This window comes from Marmota marmota, unplaced genomic scaffold (assembly GCF_001458135.2).
Source record: "Marmota marmota marmota unplaced genomic scaffold, marMar, whole genome shotgun sequence".
Classification (NCBI taxonomy): domain Eukaryota; kingdom Metazoa; phylum Chordata; class Mammalia; order Rodentia; family Sciuridae; genus Marmota; species Marmota marmota.
In genome coordinates, this window is record NW_026000101.1 from 3,770,054 (window position 1) to 3,787,336 (window position 17,283).

General features: G+C 47.1%; 1 protein-coding gene across 7 annotated transcripts in view; it reads right to left on the minus strand.

Annotated features, from left to right (window-relative positions):
• The window catches only part of Palm2akap2 (PALM2 and AKAP2 fusion), a 456,764-nt gene that overhangs the window by 28,516 nt on the left and 410,965 nt on the right, over positions 1-17,283 (minus strand). For 6 of the 7 annotated variants that reach the window (XM_048783227.1, XM_015492211.2, XM_048783228.1 and 3 more), the window contains one exon: positions 998-3,422. In XM_048783227.1, coding sequence (XP_048639184.1) covers positions 998-3,422 — 2,425 coding nt within the window. Of the gene's footprint in view, positions 1-997; positions 3,423-13,302; positions 13,459-17,283 lie in introns of those variants that run through there. The other variant, XM_048783230.1, reaches the window with a different exon arrangement.

The following is a 17,283-nucleotide window of genomic DNA, read 5'->3' on the forward strand; positions in this document are numbered from 1 at the left end:
CATGGACTGGTGACATAGGAGCAGCTCTTCTCTAAGAAAAACTGCATGGGTCCCCAATTCCCATCAAATTCACATGCACTGTTACCCATAACAGGAGCAACAACAATTACCCTAACTAACATCAACCATCTACACCAGTTACTCCAGAAAGGGACTGCAGAGGGTGGGGGTGGGGAGAACAAGAGGAGGAGACTGAAGGCCAGCCATTGCTTACCCTAACTCAATCCCCCTAAATAGGATGAGACCCCTCCGGGTTCCAAAGTACAGGCATGCATCCCGTAGGGTCAGGGAACACGTTCTGAGAAATGCACTATTAAGTCACCTCATCCCTGTATGAACATCATAGAGGGTACTGACCCCAAGAAACGGCTACAATGTCACCAGGTGATAGATACTCGTGGAACCACCATGGCACATACCAGTCTGCTGTTGACCGTCACCAAGCTGTTCACGCCTATAACTGGCGGGTGGTGACGTAAGAGAAGTCAAATCCGATCGCCCAGAAGATGGAGAGAGACGTCCTCCATGGGTCAGTCTGCAACACGGACTCGCGACTAGGACTGCTAGGAAGGGACCCAACACCCCTGAGGGTTAGCAGAGCACGTCCCCCCCAAATCGAATAGGTTTGATTTCATTCGAGTCATTGAAGGTCAAGCTACTGACTTCATACAGTCCACAGGTGGGCCCACCCTGATGGGTTCTGTGTCATACACGACTCGATCCCTGCCAAGAGGCCGCCCCTCCGATAACAGAAAACGATTTTGTGTAATAAGCCAATGACAAGATGGAACCACAGGCGAGGAGCTACCACCTCTGCTGGGAAGTGGGAGACACCATCGGGGCTCCAGGTTCCTCCAGAGGGCACTCTGACCCTCCTGGCGCCGAGAGCCTCATGCCAGTGCCCCCTGCCACACACGCAGCGGAGGCTCCACACAGAAACTCCTATGCTGGAATCAGATTCCCGCGCGTCCAAGTGCAGGAGGCAGCCTCCACTTACCTGGGGCGGTTTTGTAGCCGGACGTGGTTCGGGAGGGCAAGGGCAGCGATGGGGCGTTCCTGGTCCTGGGGCTCGGTGCACTCTGCAAGACTTGTCTCTGCCGCTTCAGCTCCTCTTCCCTCTCCTGGGCTGCTCGGATCTCTTCTTCGATCATGGACAACGTCCGCTGCTTCCTTGACCTCAACTTGAAGGGCCCAACCATCACGTCGGATTCTTGAGTGGCCAGGAGGGAGGCTGTGCTTCTCAGCTCAGCAGCCTCCGAGTACTTGCTGAAATAGCCCCCCTCGGGCCTGGTCTCCTCCATGTTGACTGGGCCACTGGGCTGCACGGTTGGTGGTAGCTGGGAGGGCCCCCTTTCCCTGAGAGCCCTGTCCTCTGCAGGCAGAATCTTTGGTAATACATCCCTTTTCTCTTGAACAGGAGAGGACACTTGAGGTGGCTCAAACATGCTCTGGGGCTTCTCGGGGCCAGCAGCTCTGGTTTCAGCTCCCTCGAGGGTTGTGTCAGGTCTCCCCTGCTCTGCTCCAGGCTTGCTGGCCTGGGGCGCAGCCTTATCCACCTGCTCGGCTATGGCTTGTTGAATGGCATTCTGCACCAGGAGACCAGCCTGATATTCCAAGGACTCATCCACCGACGGGGAGTCCCCCAGTGTGGAGGACGGGGAATAGAAACCATGATCGCTAAATGACTTGGAGACGCCCTCTCGGCCCTCAGAGGGATTGTCTGTTTGTGGAGTCTGAGGCAGAGAGAAGTCAGCCAGGGAGTTTTCCTGGAGGGCATTGGTTGTCTCGTTGGAAGCCCCACTGTCACTGATGTTGTCCATGCTGAAGTCGTTGGACAAGGTCTCCAGGACCGTGGTGTCCTGGGACCTCACCGACAGCTCATCCAAACCTGAGTCAAGCTCCTCTTGGGTCAAAGAGACATTGACCGATCTCGAGAACTGATCCAAAATGCCATGCTCATCATCCTTGACCACGGTGAGGACGGCCCGGGCGCTGGTAAACTCACTGTCCTCGGCCCACAGTTTAGATAAGGGCCCGCGTTTGGAGGGCTCGCTGTAGGGCCCTTCCTTTCCCTGAGGGGCGGTGCTGCCAGGGCCTCCTCCCGCCGACTGGCTCTCCAGCGTACAGGGGGCTTTCTGCCCCTTGGCTGCAGACACGCCAGTGTCCCCTGGAGCTACCCCAATAGAAGCTGGTCTCAGGATGGTCGGGGGTTTGTCCGAGTGGATGGACCCCAGAGGCCTGTAGAAAGGCTTGATGGAGAACAGCCGGGGTGTACTCTGGCCCTTGGCCCCCGTCTGCCTGGAATTCTCCATCAGCTGGAACTGTTTGCGAGCGGCAGAGAAGTCAATCTGTTCTGTGACAATGTCCTCCTTTTCAGTCCCGCCTGGACGTTCTTGAGCGGAAGCAGGGGCTGTGCAGAGCTCTGGAGGGGGCTGCTGCTGTTGCTGCTGCTGCTGTTGCAACAGCTGCTGCAGCTGCTGCTGCTCCTGCTGGGCCCTCCTCTCCTTGCGCTCCTTGTACTTTTTGTGCGACTCCAGGTGTTCCTCGTCCAGCTGTTCCTCGATGGTCTTCTCCTGCGGGGGATTCCACCACTTGGCAGCAATGCCGGGATTCTTCTTCACGGCCTGACTCCGGATGAGCTCTCTCCTCTCCTTCTCCAGCTCCAGCATCTCCTCCGAGGGCCTCACCTTCCTCACACAGAACTGCTCCTTCTCACGCTCGTCCTCCTCGAAGAGCTTGGAGGGCTTCTTGTCTTCGTGGAAGGCGCGCAGCTCAAACTTGGCCTCCTTCTTCAGGGTGGTGAGCGTGAACTCCCCGTCTCGGGAAGAACAGCGGGAGCTGGTGGAGGAGCTGGGGCTCGCAGGGGCCTGCAGGCTGTCCCCTAGCGTGTCCCGGGGCTGGTCGGGGGGATGGCCATTCACTCTTTCCGTCTCGGCCATGGTGTCAGAGGGGCTTCTGCTGAGCTCGATGTGCGGGGGTGCCTGCCTGCCCGCGGCTCCCTCGGCAGGTTCCGGCTGGGTGGCTGGGTGGGCTGGTGGGCTCAGGCTGCCCGCCAGGGTGGCCACAGCGGGCTCTGGGGAGGATGTCCCGTTGTAGGTTCCCTCCACCGAAGAATCACAGCAGTTGGCCTCCAGCACCTCATCTAGATATCGGATCTCTCTGGCCACATCATTATCCAGGGACTCATGGTGATCAGGGAGGAGGCCATTGTGAGGGGGTGAATAGAATGGGGAGGGGTGGTCTACGGAATGGGGGGTAGAGGTGATTCCAGGAACGCTTTTACATTCTGTAACAGACACCTCAATTTCCATGTTTTGGTGATCTGAGGGAAGAGATCTGGGAGCAGGCTCCAGGAGATTGGCACGACAGCTGTCTCTCTCGGTTTTCAGCTGGATATCATCCTCAGAAAGCTGCGGGGGCTTCTAGAATAAAGAGAAAACAAAAGTCAGGGTTAAATGTTGCTTCTCTTAGGTATGTGACTGCTGAGTCGTTCATTCAGGAAGAAAACCTGAAACAATACCAGCAAGTGTTGTTAAGTAGAGATCTCCCTCCTAGTAATATCTCAAATATTAATTTTGTGGTGGGAACAGGTGCCTAACCCTCTCGAATTTACAGATTCCATCTTGTTTATTGGATGCTCAATGGATGTTGGCTCCATTTTAAAATCTGATCTCCTAACTTGGAAGAGGTTACATAATTGATGCACCACGGTCTTCCAAAACAGTTCATAGCCAACTACTAAGGCTTTGTCATTGGGCTCTGTACATGTCCCCGGTTATAAAAAGAAGGTCTTTTTGCATGAACAAGTCTTAAAAACACCATTCTCTGCCAGAGACAAGGAACTTTTTGGAAAATCTTTCCATCATAAAATACTAGAAAACAGTAGATCCCTTCAGTGGCCCTTCTCACTAGAGTGCCCCACTGCCATGGCCGTAACTGACCGTGTGCATTAAACACCACAACCAAAGCCACTGTCTACATAGTTCTGTTCTCAGGGGCTGCATCAAAACAATACTCCTTAGTGGACTGTTGTTTGAAAAGCCAGTCACCCCTGACACCACCCCTCTGGTTTCTAAAATGCTTTGTATTTGATATCTCCAATTTGTAGTTGGTTAAGAAAATCATGTCTTCTTGATGCAGTTTTAGTTATAAATGAATCTTTTATCTTATTTATTTATATGCGATGCTGAGGATGGAACCCAGGGCCTCACACATGCCAGGCAAGTGCTTTACCACTGAGCCACAACTCCAGCCCCTCTTGATGCATTTTTAAACATGTCATAGCTCTCCATCAGTTATTGAGCTCATGGAATCGGTTATTTGACACTATTTTAGTAAGAGTACTTTTTATATTCTGGGATTTCTTTTCTTTTTTTTTAATATCAAAGAACTCGGGTTTATCTCAGAGAATTCCAGCAATAAATTATGAACTTGAATTGAGCTCCCCTCAAGGATTTCCTTAACAGCTTAGTCAGCTTTGTTTCCTAGGGTGTTCCAGGAACTACTGATGTGGTACAATGCAAAACTCTCAAATGGTACAATTTTCATTTATTTAAGTTTTTAACAATTTTAGAGAATTAAAATATAATATTAAAACACCACCTTATGATGATTATCAGGGATTGATTACAAAATTCTTCCAAGGAAATGGAAATTAAAATTTTATTTCATAAGGTCTAAGAGCTTGAGCATTCATTCTACGCCCAGGATTGCAAAACTCTAATAATTATGCAGAAACTAGGAACCTCCTTCACTTACCACATTCTCCTTCAAACTTGAATCAATCAAGTAGCATGTATTTTTTTTGCTAGTAACAGGCAACAATAACAGCTATTCCTTCTTTGTCAATACCTTTTGATCTTTTTAAAAAATTTTTTTTCATAGTTGTAGATGGACAGAATGCCTCTATTTTGTTTATTTTTATGTGGTGCTAAGGATCAAACCCAGTGCCTCACATATGCTAGGCAAGCGCTCTACCACTGAGCTACATCCCCAGCCCACCTTTTGATCTTTGATGTTCTTCCAGATTTAGTTTGGCCTTTGTCAAAGTCTTGTACTTAATGACTATAATCATTAAGGTCTTTATTTATTTTTTTAAAGGTATATATATACACACACACACACACACACACACACGTGGTTGATGGATCTTTATATTTTATTTGCTTACATATGGTACTGAGAATCAAACCCAGTGCCTCACACATGCTAGACAAGCGTTCCGCCCCTGAGCTATAACCTCAGCCAAGGTCTTCATTTTCGATCATTATAACTAACGGTTCTTTTATCTTTAGAATGAACTAAAGGTATCATTGCCCCTTTAAAACCATTGAGCTAGCTAGCTGTTCACAGTGGTGCATGCCTATAATCAATCCCAGGTACCTAAGAGGCTGAGGCGGAAGGTTTACAAATTTGAGGCCAGGCTTTACAATTTATGGAGACTCTGTCTCCAAATAAAAAATAAAAAGGGCTGGGAATGTATCTCATTGATAGAGTACCCCTGAACGCAATCCCTTGTACTGAAAAAAAAAATTTTAATAAAATAAAACCTCGCACATGTGACCCACTGGGTTCGATCCTTAACACCACATAAAAAATAAATAAATAAAGATATAAAAAATAAAATAAAATAAAACCACTGAGCTAAACTATGTTTTGGTAAGAAAATTATCAGTAACTTCTCATAAGTCATTAAGAATTACAAAAAATCTGAATGCCTGAAACACACTGGCTGACATTCAATTTCAAGTCAATCTAGGCCAAAATGAACCGGTTCCGTGTACAGTTATTACTGGAACAAACAGGCCAACCAAGAGCCACACAGGTCACATTGCCCTTAACTCCAGCTTCATCTGGCCACTAATTCATGGGAAAGCAGTTTTCCCTCAACCCTTTCAGCTTTGGCAGGTGGGGTTAGGAAACAGCAGGAAGCTACTGGGATTGAAATGTGGTCCAATAATCACTGCTCTACTGAAACACAAAACACTTCAGAATAGTTGAGGAAGGGAAGGAGGAAAATGTGGAGGGACAAAAGGCAAATAATTCTCTAGTTCATTTATTCATGAGTCCATTCATTCAACATGCAGGAGGCTTCTTCTTCAGGGCCACAAAGGAATTAATAGCAACAATATGCTTCAGAAGAGAGATCCTTAAGAAAAATTGGACTTCCCAAGCTTCCCAGGAAGCAAGACCCTATTCTAGAGTTGACTTAGAGTCAGACAAAGTGAAGAACTTCCCTCTCTGTGTTTCCTTGCTGATCGGAGGTGGCAGTGACGGGGCCCATTTTCACAGGATGCCCTGAGCTCTCTTCTTGAGCCTCAAGTCATCCCTGTCCCTTTCCCCGCCAAAGGCCTCGCAGTTCAGGTGGTCCTTAATGGATGAGCAGATACAAGTCAGCCTTTTCGTTTTAGAATTCAAAGTTTATATGGACTTTTTCAACGCATCCTTTTTGAACTAGAAACAACTGTTCCTGATATAAATTTTTTAAATCTTCAAAGAGTATTTGGTGGTATGTGTTTTTAGTGTCAAACATATTGCCTTTGGGGCTGGGATTGTGGCTCAGCAATAGAGCGCTCACCTAGCACGTGTGAGGCCCTGGGTTCGATCCTTAGCACCACATAAAAATAAAATAAAGATATTGTGTCCAACTATGACCAAAAAATAAATATTAAAAAATATTGCCTTTGAGTCATAAATGATAACAAGTATATGAAATTCCCCAAGATGAAAGTGTATATGATTCTGATTTGATGCATGTTGAATTACCATAAATATACCAGGTAAAGATGTACAAATATTACATCTCAACAAAAAAAATAGTAAGTTAGGTTCTGTGATCTGTCAACCCAAGATATTAAAAATACTGGTTGCTGGTTAAAAATGTAAGCCTGGGTGGTGCACACGCCTGTAATCCCAGTGGCTCGGGAGGCTGAGGCAGGAGGATTGCAAGTTCAAAGCCAGCCTCAGCAAAAGCAGGGCACTAAGCAACTCAGTGAGACCCCGTCTCTAAATAAAATACAAAATAGGGCTGGAGATGTGGTTCAGTGGTCGAGTGCCCCTGAATGCAATTCCTGGTAACCCCCCTCCCCAAAAAATCTAATTCTGGTGTCCCATTATAATTTGAGATGATTCTTTTCCAGTACTTTTTTCCCCTCCTTCTTCTAATCTAAACACTGGAAGGTATAAACAGGAAAGGGGTTTCCCTTCCTGTGAGTTACCTGGGGTCCAGCCCTGTACTTCCTATAAATTTAGAAAATTCTTCCTGATAACTCAATTTCCAACTACTTCTGAGAGTCACTGGCTCTAGGCCCTACTCAGTAAAGTACATAATGAGACAAACAGCTCTGCTGTACTGATTCACAGTCATGCATCAGAGGTCCTGAGTTCTGGTGAAGTTAGGCAACAATTCTAACAAGAGCGAATTCTTAAGTTCTACTCTGGGCAGGAAGAATTTACCTTCATGTATGATGACCCAATGTGATCAAAGCCACCAGAAACTACACCAGGTAAATGCAAATGAACTGGAAATCCCATGTGTCTGGACTGGGCATCATTAAATGATGTCCTGTTTAAACCAAGCAATGCTTATTGCTCCCTTTGAAGATAAGAAGGACCAGAATTTTCCCCATGCTTCAGATAAAGTGACCCTGACTCCAGAATCAGATAAAATATGCATTCATCAAATCAACTGGAAAGTCCTTTCTGATATAAACTGCCCCTTCTAAGGTCAAAGAAAAAACTAGGGTGCTGCTAAGAAAAATGAGGGTGGCAAGGGGGCTGTGGGAGATCCTCTGCCTGCCACAGCCACCCCTCCAGGTGGAGCCCTAATACCATGGTACAGAGAACCTGCCCTCCTCCTGGTTTCCCAGAATAGCTAACTGCTGGTTAGGATGTCTAAAATTTACTTTAAAACACTTGGGTAGAGACAATATAAGGCAGCTATGTGTTTCTGAAATTAGTTTAAATTACATTCTGGGACAGACAACCATCCTAGGAATAGACAGACCCTCAAGGAGTCGTCAACTAGGATCTAATCAGAAATCCCAGGCTCCATAGGTGCTGTTCCCTCCAGGATTTCAGTTCCCTTTTAACTCTCCAGGACCCCTGAAGCTTTGCTAATTAGCATCATTAAAGTGAGAAATGGGTTTCCATTAGTGAAATTAGTGGCTTGTCAATTAGCATAATGAATGTCAGAAGTGGATGGAAACTGATGCAGTTCAAATTTGTGGACTAGCCAAACACCCCACCCTTTTATTTAAAGAGGGTGAGCCCCGTTATGGTTTCTACAGACTTATGGCTGGTGTTTGCCGTTCAGAGGACCCAAGTGGTTTAACACCCGATAACCAGTAAATAACATCCTTTGCAAAACTGCCACATCTATCTTCCTTCAAGGTGGGACCAGAGCCTCTTTAATCTCAGAAAGCTGAGACCAGGGAGGTTACAGAAAATTATTTTTATGCCTATTTTTAAGAGTTTTACTTAACAAATGTAAGTGTGAGTACCAGAACTTGATCTATTATTATTAAATTATTATTATTATTATTATTATTATTATTATTATTATTTTGTGGTTATAGATTAAACACAATACCTTAATTTTATTTGTTTATTTTTATGTTGTGCTGAGGATTGAAACCAGTGCCTCAAGTGCTAGGCAAGTGCTCTACCACTGAGCCACACTCCCCAGCCCTATGACCTGCTTTTAATATAACTTGATAACCTGTTGGCAGCTAAAGTCACTATTAATTTATTTAAAAGTCCTAAAAGTTATATGAAGCAAATTAGCTTGGGTGAATTGACAACACAGATGCCTAGGACTCCTTCATCTAAGTGATGCAGAAAATGTGGTAATTTAGTGTTTGGAGTTGAAGGACCAGAATCTGGGGTTATTTCTTTGTTCTACTATAAAAGTTCTTTGACAATTATGGAACTCTTCTGAGAGCAGAACTTGTAAGCAGCGCTAATGATAAGTATCTCTGAAAGCCTTTGTAAGCAGGGCTAATAAAAATCTCTCTTAAATCCTTTTTAAGCAGGGCTAATATCTCAAATCTTTTTCAGAGTTAAATTGGAAAACGTATCTAAAAATACTATGAAAATGATAAAATGGTCAATGTGAATATTCATTATTATTAAATGATTTTACACAGAGGAGTAAATTACCCATATTAAATTCTTTCTGGGAGCAGAATGACTTTCTTTTGTGGAAAGAGCAATGGGTAATGGTGAAGTTTTAACTTTAAGAAGAAAAGCAGTCAACATGAGGAGATTAAAGGCAAAAAGACCCAGGAAAGACTAAAAGGAAAATCCCAAGGTACCTCTCTAATCTCCCTAATCTTTCCCCACCCCAGATCCTTAAGTGTTACTTTTACTTGCAGCTAAATTCAGTTAGGAAGATGTAAAGTGAATAATTTTGTAAAATGTCCTCAAAAGTCAAATACTGAAGATGCAATATTATGGCCAGTCAAGAACCACCCAGACCTGGGGGTCCCTTCACATGGGAAGGAAGGTGGTGTCACACATAGTATGGAACAGAAGCTGCCACCCCCAGGACTCAGGTAGCCACATGCATGTCTGAGTGAATGAGGCAGTATAGCAAGCCTGTCCTGTGGACACTGAATGTCATACCTCATGCAGTTGCTGACGTAAGTCTGACGGCTTATCCTCCCACAGTACACACACGTACACAGTCTCAGCTGACATACACACAAAAAAAACAGGACCCCTCTGTTAAATGGGAAAGGCAAGGATCTTACTGCAGTTTTAAGACTCAGAATAAGAAGTTTCAAGAAATAAAAAGACTTTTCCCTAAGATCACACCTGGCTAGTAACTGGCATAACAGATTTGAAAAGTCAGTCCTTAACTCTATCTCAGTCTGTCAAAAGGTATTCTCTATGACAGGAGGCTTCCCAAATAACGTGGGAAATGTTAAGAATTGATGGATTGAAAGAATATTTACTTGGCTTTTTGGCTGACCTTTGCTCTCCTGTATTTCTGTAGGTGATGTGAGACTCAGAGCTTGGCTTTTAAAGAGTCAATAACCCCTTTCTTTATTCAGACTGAGGCAGAGAGACTCCGTAGAGGCACAGTTTCAGTTTCCACCTGTCAGGTCCTCCAGATAGAAACTTCCTGCACAGTCTCAGGCATTTCACCCTGTGGGCTAGCCTCGGAACTGGATGCTCTGATTTCTCTGACAGCCTCCCAAAGGTGAAATACTAAGATCCCACATCACAGTGGGAAAGGGCTGTGACTTCCCACCAACACTACAAAGTCAAGGGCACAAGTGAGATTCTAGAAGCCGGGGCCCCTGCTCTGCTGGGCAATGGACACCAATGTGCTTTCTTTCTCCTCAGGGAACCTGGGCCTGAGCCAGGCACCTCTTTACCAGAAAGAATGTTCTTAGCAGGTCTGGCTGGGTCCAGACATCAGAACAGTGTCTTTCCCCACCAGACCAGAAAGTCGAAGCTCCTACCCACTCTGAATACCTGCTTGGTTCACAGCTTCCCATCTTCCCCACCAGGACCCCACCTCCAGGCTTCCTAGCCTGAATGCACAGCGTGTGACCCAAATCACTCAAACATCAGGTACCCGCTGCACAGCCAGGCTTTTCAGTTCTGAATAACCCAGATTACTTCCTTCTAAAGCCATGATATTTAAATTAGAAAAGCTTTCCCCAGGTAATAGGTGACCCGATCCTTTAATCCAGTTATTTTAAGTTCCATCAGAAATATACCCTCACTCTTGGCCTAGGAACAGAGGCTAGGAAATAAAAACTTCCTCATAGTTGGGAAATCAAAAAGCACACCCATTTTCTCTTCTTACCTCCGCCCTCTTTCTTTTTCTCAAGTCCCCTGTTTAGCACACAGGGCACAGTCACCATCCAGCAAAGAACTAGGCGGGCCCTGCGTGGCTGCCGCAAGAGTGGTTCTTCTAGACTCTTAACTCTCTGGACCCAGATGTCTCCATCACAAAGGCCAATGGGAGGAAGGAGTGAAACTGGATGGGGCGGATGCTCAGCAACCTGCACGACACCTCCATCATGTCTTATACCTGGGGCCATGCGTGTCCCCAAAGCTGAGTTGAGTGATTGCCCACTACCCAGCACGGAGCTCACCAGGCTTGGAGGGAACAAGTACCAATTCACATAAAAAGAACAAATAGCACAAGGTGAAGGAAGCTCAGCAATAACTGGAAAGATGATTCTGGGCCTATTCAATGGTGTTTGGCAGTGCAGGCTACACAGAATTCATGGAGAAAGCTGAACCCACCAAAGTCCCCCCAGGCTGGCTGTCCTGCACTCCTCTGGCCCTCCCTGCTGAAGAAGACTGGCTAGAGGAGTGGGACTCAGTGGCCTCTTCGGCCACCCCTGAAGCACAGAGAGCAGGAATGCTGGCTTCCTCTTTCCACGTCCCAGCAGGACATGCAGAGGAGAGGACTGGTGGTAATGAGTACGGGCCACATTCCAGTACTAGGCAGCCTTTCCTCTTCCACCCCCCAGCAGAGCTGCTTCCGGCCAATAAAACTGAGGGCCTGTGTAGACTGTGGGAAACCAGGCTCAACCCCTCCCCAAGGAGGCCAGAGACCTCTCCTGGCTGACGGAAGGCAGGCGGCCAGGCTTCAGACCCCAAGCCTTCCTGGGCAGTTGCAGGCTAAATTTAGACCAGGCTGGCTGGGGTCAACGCCCTGATCCCCGACTAACACTAACAATGTCTCCTGGGTCATGAAGCCATTACAGGCGAACATGACTAGGGCAGTTCTAAAAAGAAACCTCAACTCTTTGGTGGCCAAAGTCCCACTCCCCCTCAGACAAGCTCTGCCTTTTTTCAGAGAGCTTCTGTGGGTTTGGCCAGAGCAGTGGTCAAGTCCTGCCATTCCCCCGGCTCATGCCTCAGGCCCAGCTCGACATGAACCCCCTTCTGGAAGCCCCTGCATGGGGAACAGGGTTCACCTATGTTGACTCACATTCCCATGAAGAAAAGTGGTTCACATTTAAGGTAAGAACGCCCCCCACCCCCTGCTGAAAGGCGCCAGCGCAAATGTCAAGCTGTGCATCTGGACTATGTCAAGGAGTTGATTAACACATTTACAGCTTGGGCTTTCTGTGAAATAAACTGGAGACTGTGTGCGTGTGGAGGGGGTGAGCGCTGGGGAGGGGAAGAAAGGAAGGAAACTGTTGCCTTAGCTGTGGCAACTGGTGAAAGGGTTATTTCTTTCCCGGCTTGGAGACCCACCCCTAAGAGAGTGGCTGAGAGGCGCTGGGAGCTTTCTGGATTCCCCTGAATGAAAAGAGAGGCAAGTTTATTGTTTCCCCCAATGTGAGACTTGCAGGAGTCCTTAGGGGTGGCTGCCAATGCTCTAGTCACCAAAGTCCCTTTGCACTGACACTACTTTGCAGCAAAGTCCCCACCTCTGGAATAAACCAAGATCAAGGCCACAGAGCGAATTCTGGCCCCTGCAGCCTGAAACTTCTAGTGCAGGCGATTCCACTGAAAGCAAACACAAGCCTGCCTCCAGATCTTTGTAACTTAGTCACATCCCTCTTGGTTTTAAAATAGTTCAGGATCTTGGGTTCCTGCCTGGCCCAATCAGTAATGGCAGGGACAGAAGCTGAGCACCACTGTGGACCCACCAGAACTCACTACATTGAGGTAGAGCCCAGAGGAAGGAGAGAGGAGTGCTCAAGTGTTAACCCTCTGTGCCCAAGAGCAGAGATGACTGTGTGCGCATGAGCAGAGCCAAGGGGGTGCTCCTCCATCCCCACGGGACCTCCGAGGCTGAAGCCACAAGTCCACCTGTGGACACCGTGAGCCTCACAACACAGAAGCAGAAGGCGGGATGGAGAGTAGCAGCGCATCTCTTGGACAACTACAAGAGGATGAATAGAAAACTAGTCACAGAGTCACTGGTCCCTTCATAAGGCAGATTCTGTTTTGGAAAAACGTACACAACTCTGTCACAGACACACTCTCAAACAGTCTTCAAAGCCTCTCCTGGCACAGACGATTTGTGTAGCTTGTCACTAAGATGCAGAGCTTCCTTTGCTTTCTACCATGAGAGCCAGGAGTTTTACAAGATTGCAAAAATAATAAGAATAAATAATAATAAAAGCAGCAGCAGCACGCCAAATGGCCAATCCGAGCTCAGCTGCCCACATTCTAGAAGGGAAGGCCTCCACGGTCCAGCATCACACCACTCAAAACCCCTCCTCCTCTACATGTAAAGACACAGGCCTCAAATAGGAGAAGAACACTCTCCTATTACATGAGAAAGAAAAGGACAAAAGATAGGTCAGCAGACATGCTTACCCTGCCCAGGGCAAAAGCCCAAGAGTGTGAGTCTCTCGGTCAGAACTGCCTCTTTTTCCAGACAGATTCCAGGGCACACACTGGCTGGAGCTGGACAAATTCCTTTGGAGTCTCCTGACTGAAGACTGTGATGTCATCATCGGCCCTCCCTCTGCTCCCTAAAAGGCCATTCATACCAAGAAGGACTTTAACCGCCCCCCCCCCCCAGCCTGGCCCCTCCCTAGCTGGCCAGGCCTGGAGGGCAGCGGTCTGCCCTGCTGTAGGCAGCTCCAGCCTGCTTCTGTCAAGCTCAGGGGCTGAGCAGCAAAGCAAGAGCTTGCAGGTGTCCATATAAACCAGTTACTGCTTCCTTGAAAATTCAGAGATGGGCCTTGGGACAAGCAAGGAATTACTATCCCAGTGGTATTGAGGCTGAAAAAAAAAATTTGAAAGATCCTGGAGAAATCTCCAGTTAAACCGACTTTTCGGGACAGCTTTTATAATCTCCGCTCAAAGAGAAAAATAGTTAATATCTAATTGCATTCTTCTTTTTTAAAAATGTCTCATTAAGTTGCCCAGGCTGGCTTCAAACTTAGCATCCCTGCATGCCAGACTCCTGGGATAGCTGGGGTCACGGGCATGGGCCACCACTGGCTTCTCTCTAAAAATACATATTTAATGTATTTGAAGCCAGACAGTATATGCAATTTGGTAGTCTTTTTTGCTTTTCCTTCACATTATCTCACAAGCACTTTTTATGCAATTGAATGTCTTTTCTGTACGATGTATTTTAACTGGCTACACGAAGGCCCACACTGGAGTGGGCGGGTGAGCCTCAAGTCAGAGGTGAGGCTCCCATTTCAAGGAGCACTGGGGTAGATGGCTCCACCACTGCATAGCTAACCAATAATCTTCTGCCACCAGGAAAACAGATCTGTGTCTGCCTTAAAGAGAGACATGAGTGTCACAAAGATGTCCCTCTCTTGCTTGTTCACCACAGTCTCGCTCAGTCTCGTGAGGTGGTGTTTATCAGTGTCCCCTACCTGCTGACACCCACTGGCTCCCATCTCTGTCCCCAGGTTCTACCCACCTCATTCCCTGGAGCTCTAGGATGATCTGGAAAATTGGAGGCATAGCTAAATTGGGTCCAGCTGACTAGAGTCAGAATTTCAGATCAACTCGGTGCAATGAGACATTCATTGCCTTCAGTAAGATTTTGGAGGAGACAGAAAACAGATTTACAGTAAGCTGAATGTGGAAAGGACTACAAACGCTATGCATGGCCTTCTGGGGCTAGGGGATTTGAGGTCAGTTTGGGAGCAGTTTGTTCTGGTAAAGTGGCATAAACAGCCAAAGACAGCAGCAGAGTTCCCCTGTGGCCTGCGAGTTGGCCAGCAACACAGAGCTCCCAGGACGCTCTGGAACACAGGGAGCAAGGAAGGAAAAACCAGAGTAGATGGAACCCAGGCGGAACCTTTGAAAAGGAAGCTGAAACTCTGCAGATAAACATCTAACCAACATTTTTCATATGCTGCAATTTATTTAGAAACATCGAGGAATTGCTCAATGACTAACCTAGTAGGACCAAGTCACTAGAGAGCTCTGTGGAAACTCAGACTTTACGTGGCTCTTTGGAATAACTGAATAATTGGAATGTTCTACGGTGTAGCCAAAGGCATTTTAAGATGTCTATCTACTTTCGACTTAGTCGGCTCGTCTAAAGTAAAATAAGGAGGGAAAATCACATGCCATGGGGATGGCACTGCTCTGCTGAAGGATGAGGAACCAGGGCTGGGTGCAGTTCCTCATTCTAAAGTGCACTCCTGTAGTCCCAGATGCTTGGGAGGCTGAGGCTGGAGGACTGCTTGAGTCCAGGAGTTTGGAGACCAACCTGGGCAACATAGCAAGACCCTATCTCAAAAAAAAAAAAAAAAAAAAAAAGTTAAAAAGGGAAGAAGGAACAGAGGAGGAAGAATAAGAACTGGAGCCATGAGACAAAATACATTTCGGTTTTGTAGGCTACTCAATTTGTGGAACTCTGTTAGGGCAGCCTGAAAAAAATAATACATACACAAATGCATGCTCTCATACTCATATTTATGCATGCATATGCACACACACCCCTGCCCAGCTGCCAAAAAAGGGGGGGCGGTAGAGCTTAAAAAAAATATTGTGCAGCAAAGTCACCATTAGGTTCTTCAATAAAGTGGTTCATACTCAGAGGAAGAGGGAGACATGACATCGGCAAGGTTAAGTTTGGGTTGCAAATGCACACAGAGCCAGCCCACCTCTGCTAACACCTGAGTCCCTGGGCAGACATGGGCAGAACAGAATCTGCAGCAACACCTGGCTGCTGCTTGTCCTTTTGCCACCTCCCAGGCACAGGCTCTGAGCTTGGGGAGGTTTTCTTAGTTCATGCACATAAATTTGTAGTGCCAGTTTGATCCTCCTGATGCTGCAACCTGTTCTGGTTAGTCTCTGAGGGAGCCTTGCACTAGGGGGAAAGGAAGCCATTTGAAACTTGGTCCTGATTGGCTGGGAAGCAAGGCAAGGGCCCAGCAGCTGGGGTTTTGCAACAGCTGATAACCTTATGATTGTTGTTTAGCTGGTATCTATTGCACACCTACTCTGTGCCAGGTCTGTGCTATTTATTGTTACACACCTTCTATTTAATCTTCCCAGTAAATGGGGATTCTCACCCCCCTCTCCACAGCAGCAGACCCCAGGCCATGGTGGCCAACCCCTCCCCATAGGCACACAGCTGTGCAGGATCAGACTTCTGCCCCCAGGGAAGCCATTGGGAAGAGCAGGAGGGAGCAGGCCCAGGAAGTAGGCTAAATTAAAGCAGAAGAGGCAAAAGGAAAATTTAAAAGGCATATGTACTATAAGGCAGCAGAGCCCTTGGCCCACTGCTGTGGCGCTATGGGAAGGCCTGGGGCTTGGTGCTCTGACCTGCAAAATGAGAGAATTAAACTAGGTAAACTCTCAAAATTCACTTCCCCTAGTCTCTGTAATTCTGTGGTTTCAGAATGAACCTCGGGCACATGAGTGGTTCTGTTGGGCAGAGTCGAGAAGCAGCAGGTGTCAATGGAGCCGGGACAGAACAGTCTTGGATGCTTCTGCCAAGAGACATTTCAAGAGTTGAGAAATAAGATCAACATTCTTTGACATGCCCCTTGCCAGAACTTTCTTTTTAGAGGAAGGATTGCCATTTACTGAATGTAACCATCCCATTTCTAGCAGTTATCAGTCACTTGTACCTTAGAGTGACAGAATATTCCAAAATCAGATTGGATGGGGTCAGGGGGGAACTGGATGGAGCCCAGCAATGTAGTAGGCTGGCTTCAAAAGCAGCCAGCAACACCTGGCCTTCTGTCTTGGCATGGGGGGGAAGGGGAGAGAGCTGGCTCTGGGAAGGTTTCTGGGAGCTTTCTTTGCAGCTTTTTATACTGTTCCAAGACCCCATTCAAGCACATGCTGAAGGAAGCCTAAGCCTTGAGCATCTCCAGATGCTTCTTCTGAATGGCCAGAGCTGCCCCCTCCTCCCCAGAGGCCCAGGCTTCCAAAGACCCGACATCTCAGTATGGAGCCACATCTTTAAAGCAATTTATACTTAGATGTGAATCCCAAGAGACTATTTACAATTTAAAATAGGCACTTGTTTACCCAGAGGAATCCCTAATTGAATAAAGTGTGGGAAACATTACGGCAGCCAGCCCTTAATGTATTAAGGGGAAATGGATGAGAGAAGGCAATTAGGAACAGGGACTTTCCTTAGAAAGACCCAAGGAACATCCTCTCTGGTGCTCAGGACACTGAACCACAGAGCAGGGGCCTGGGGACGAATACAGGGGCCGTACAAATATGTGAACCACTCAGCTCTGTGGGACATTGTCACCTCCCTTATTTCTGTAAGAAGCATTATTCTACAGCGAGAGAAACCAACTCCCAGGCCCTAGCTCTGTATCCTTTACCATCTCCATTATCACTGCTCCAACAGGA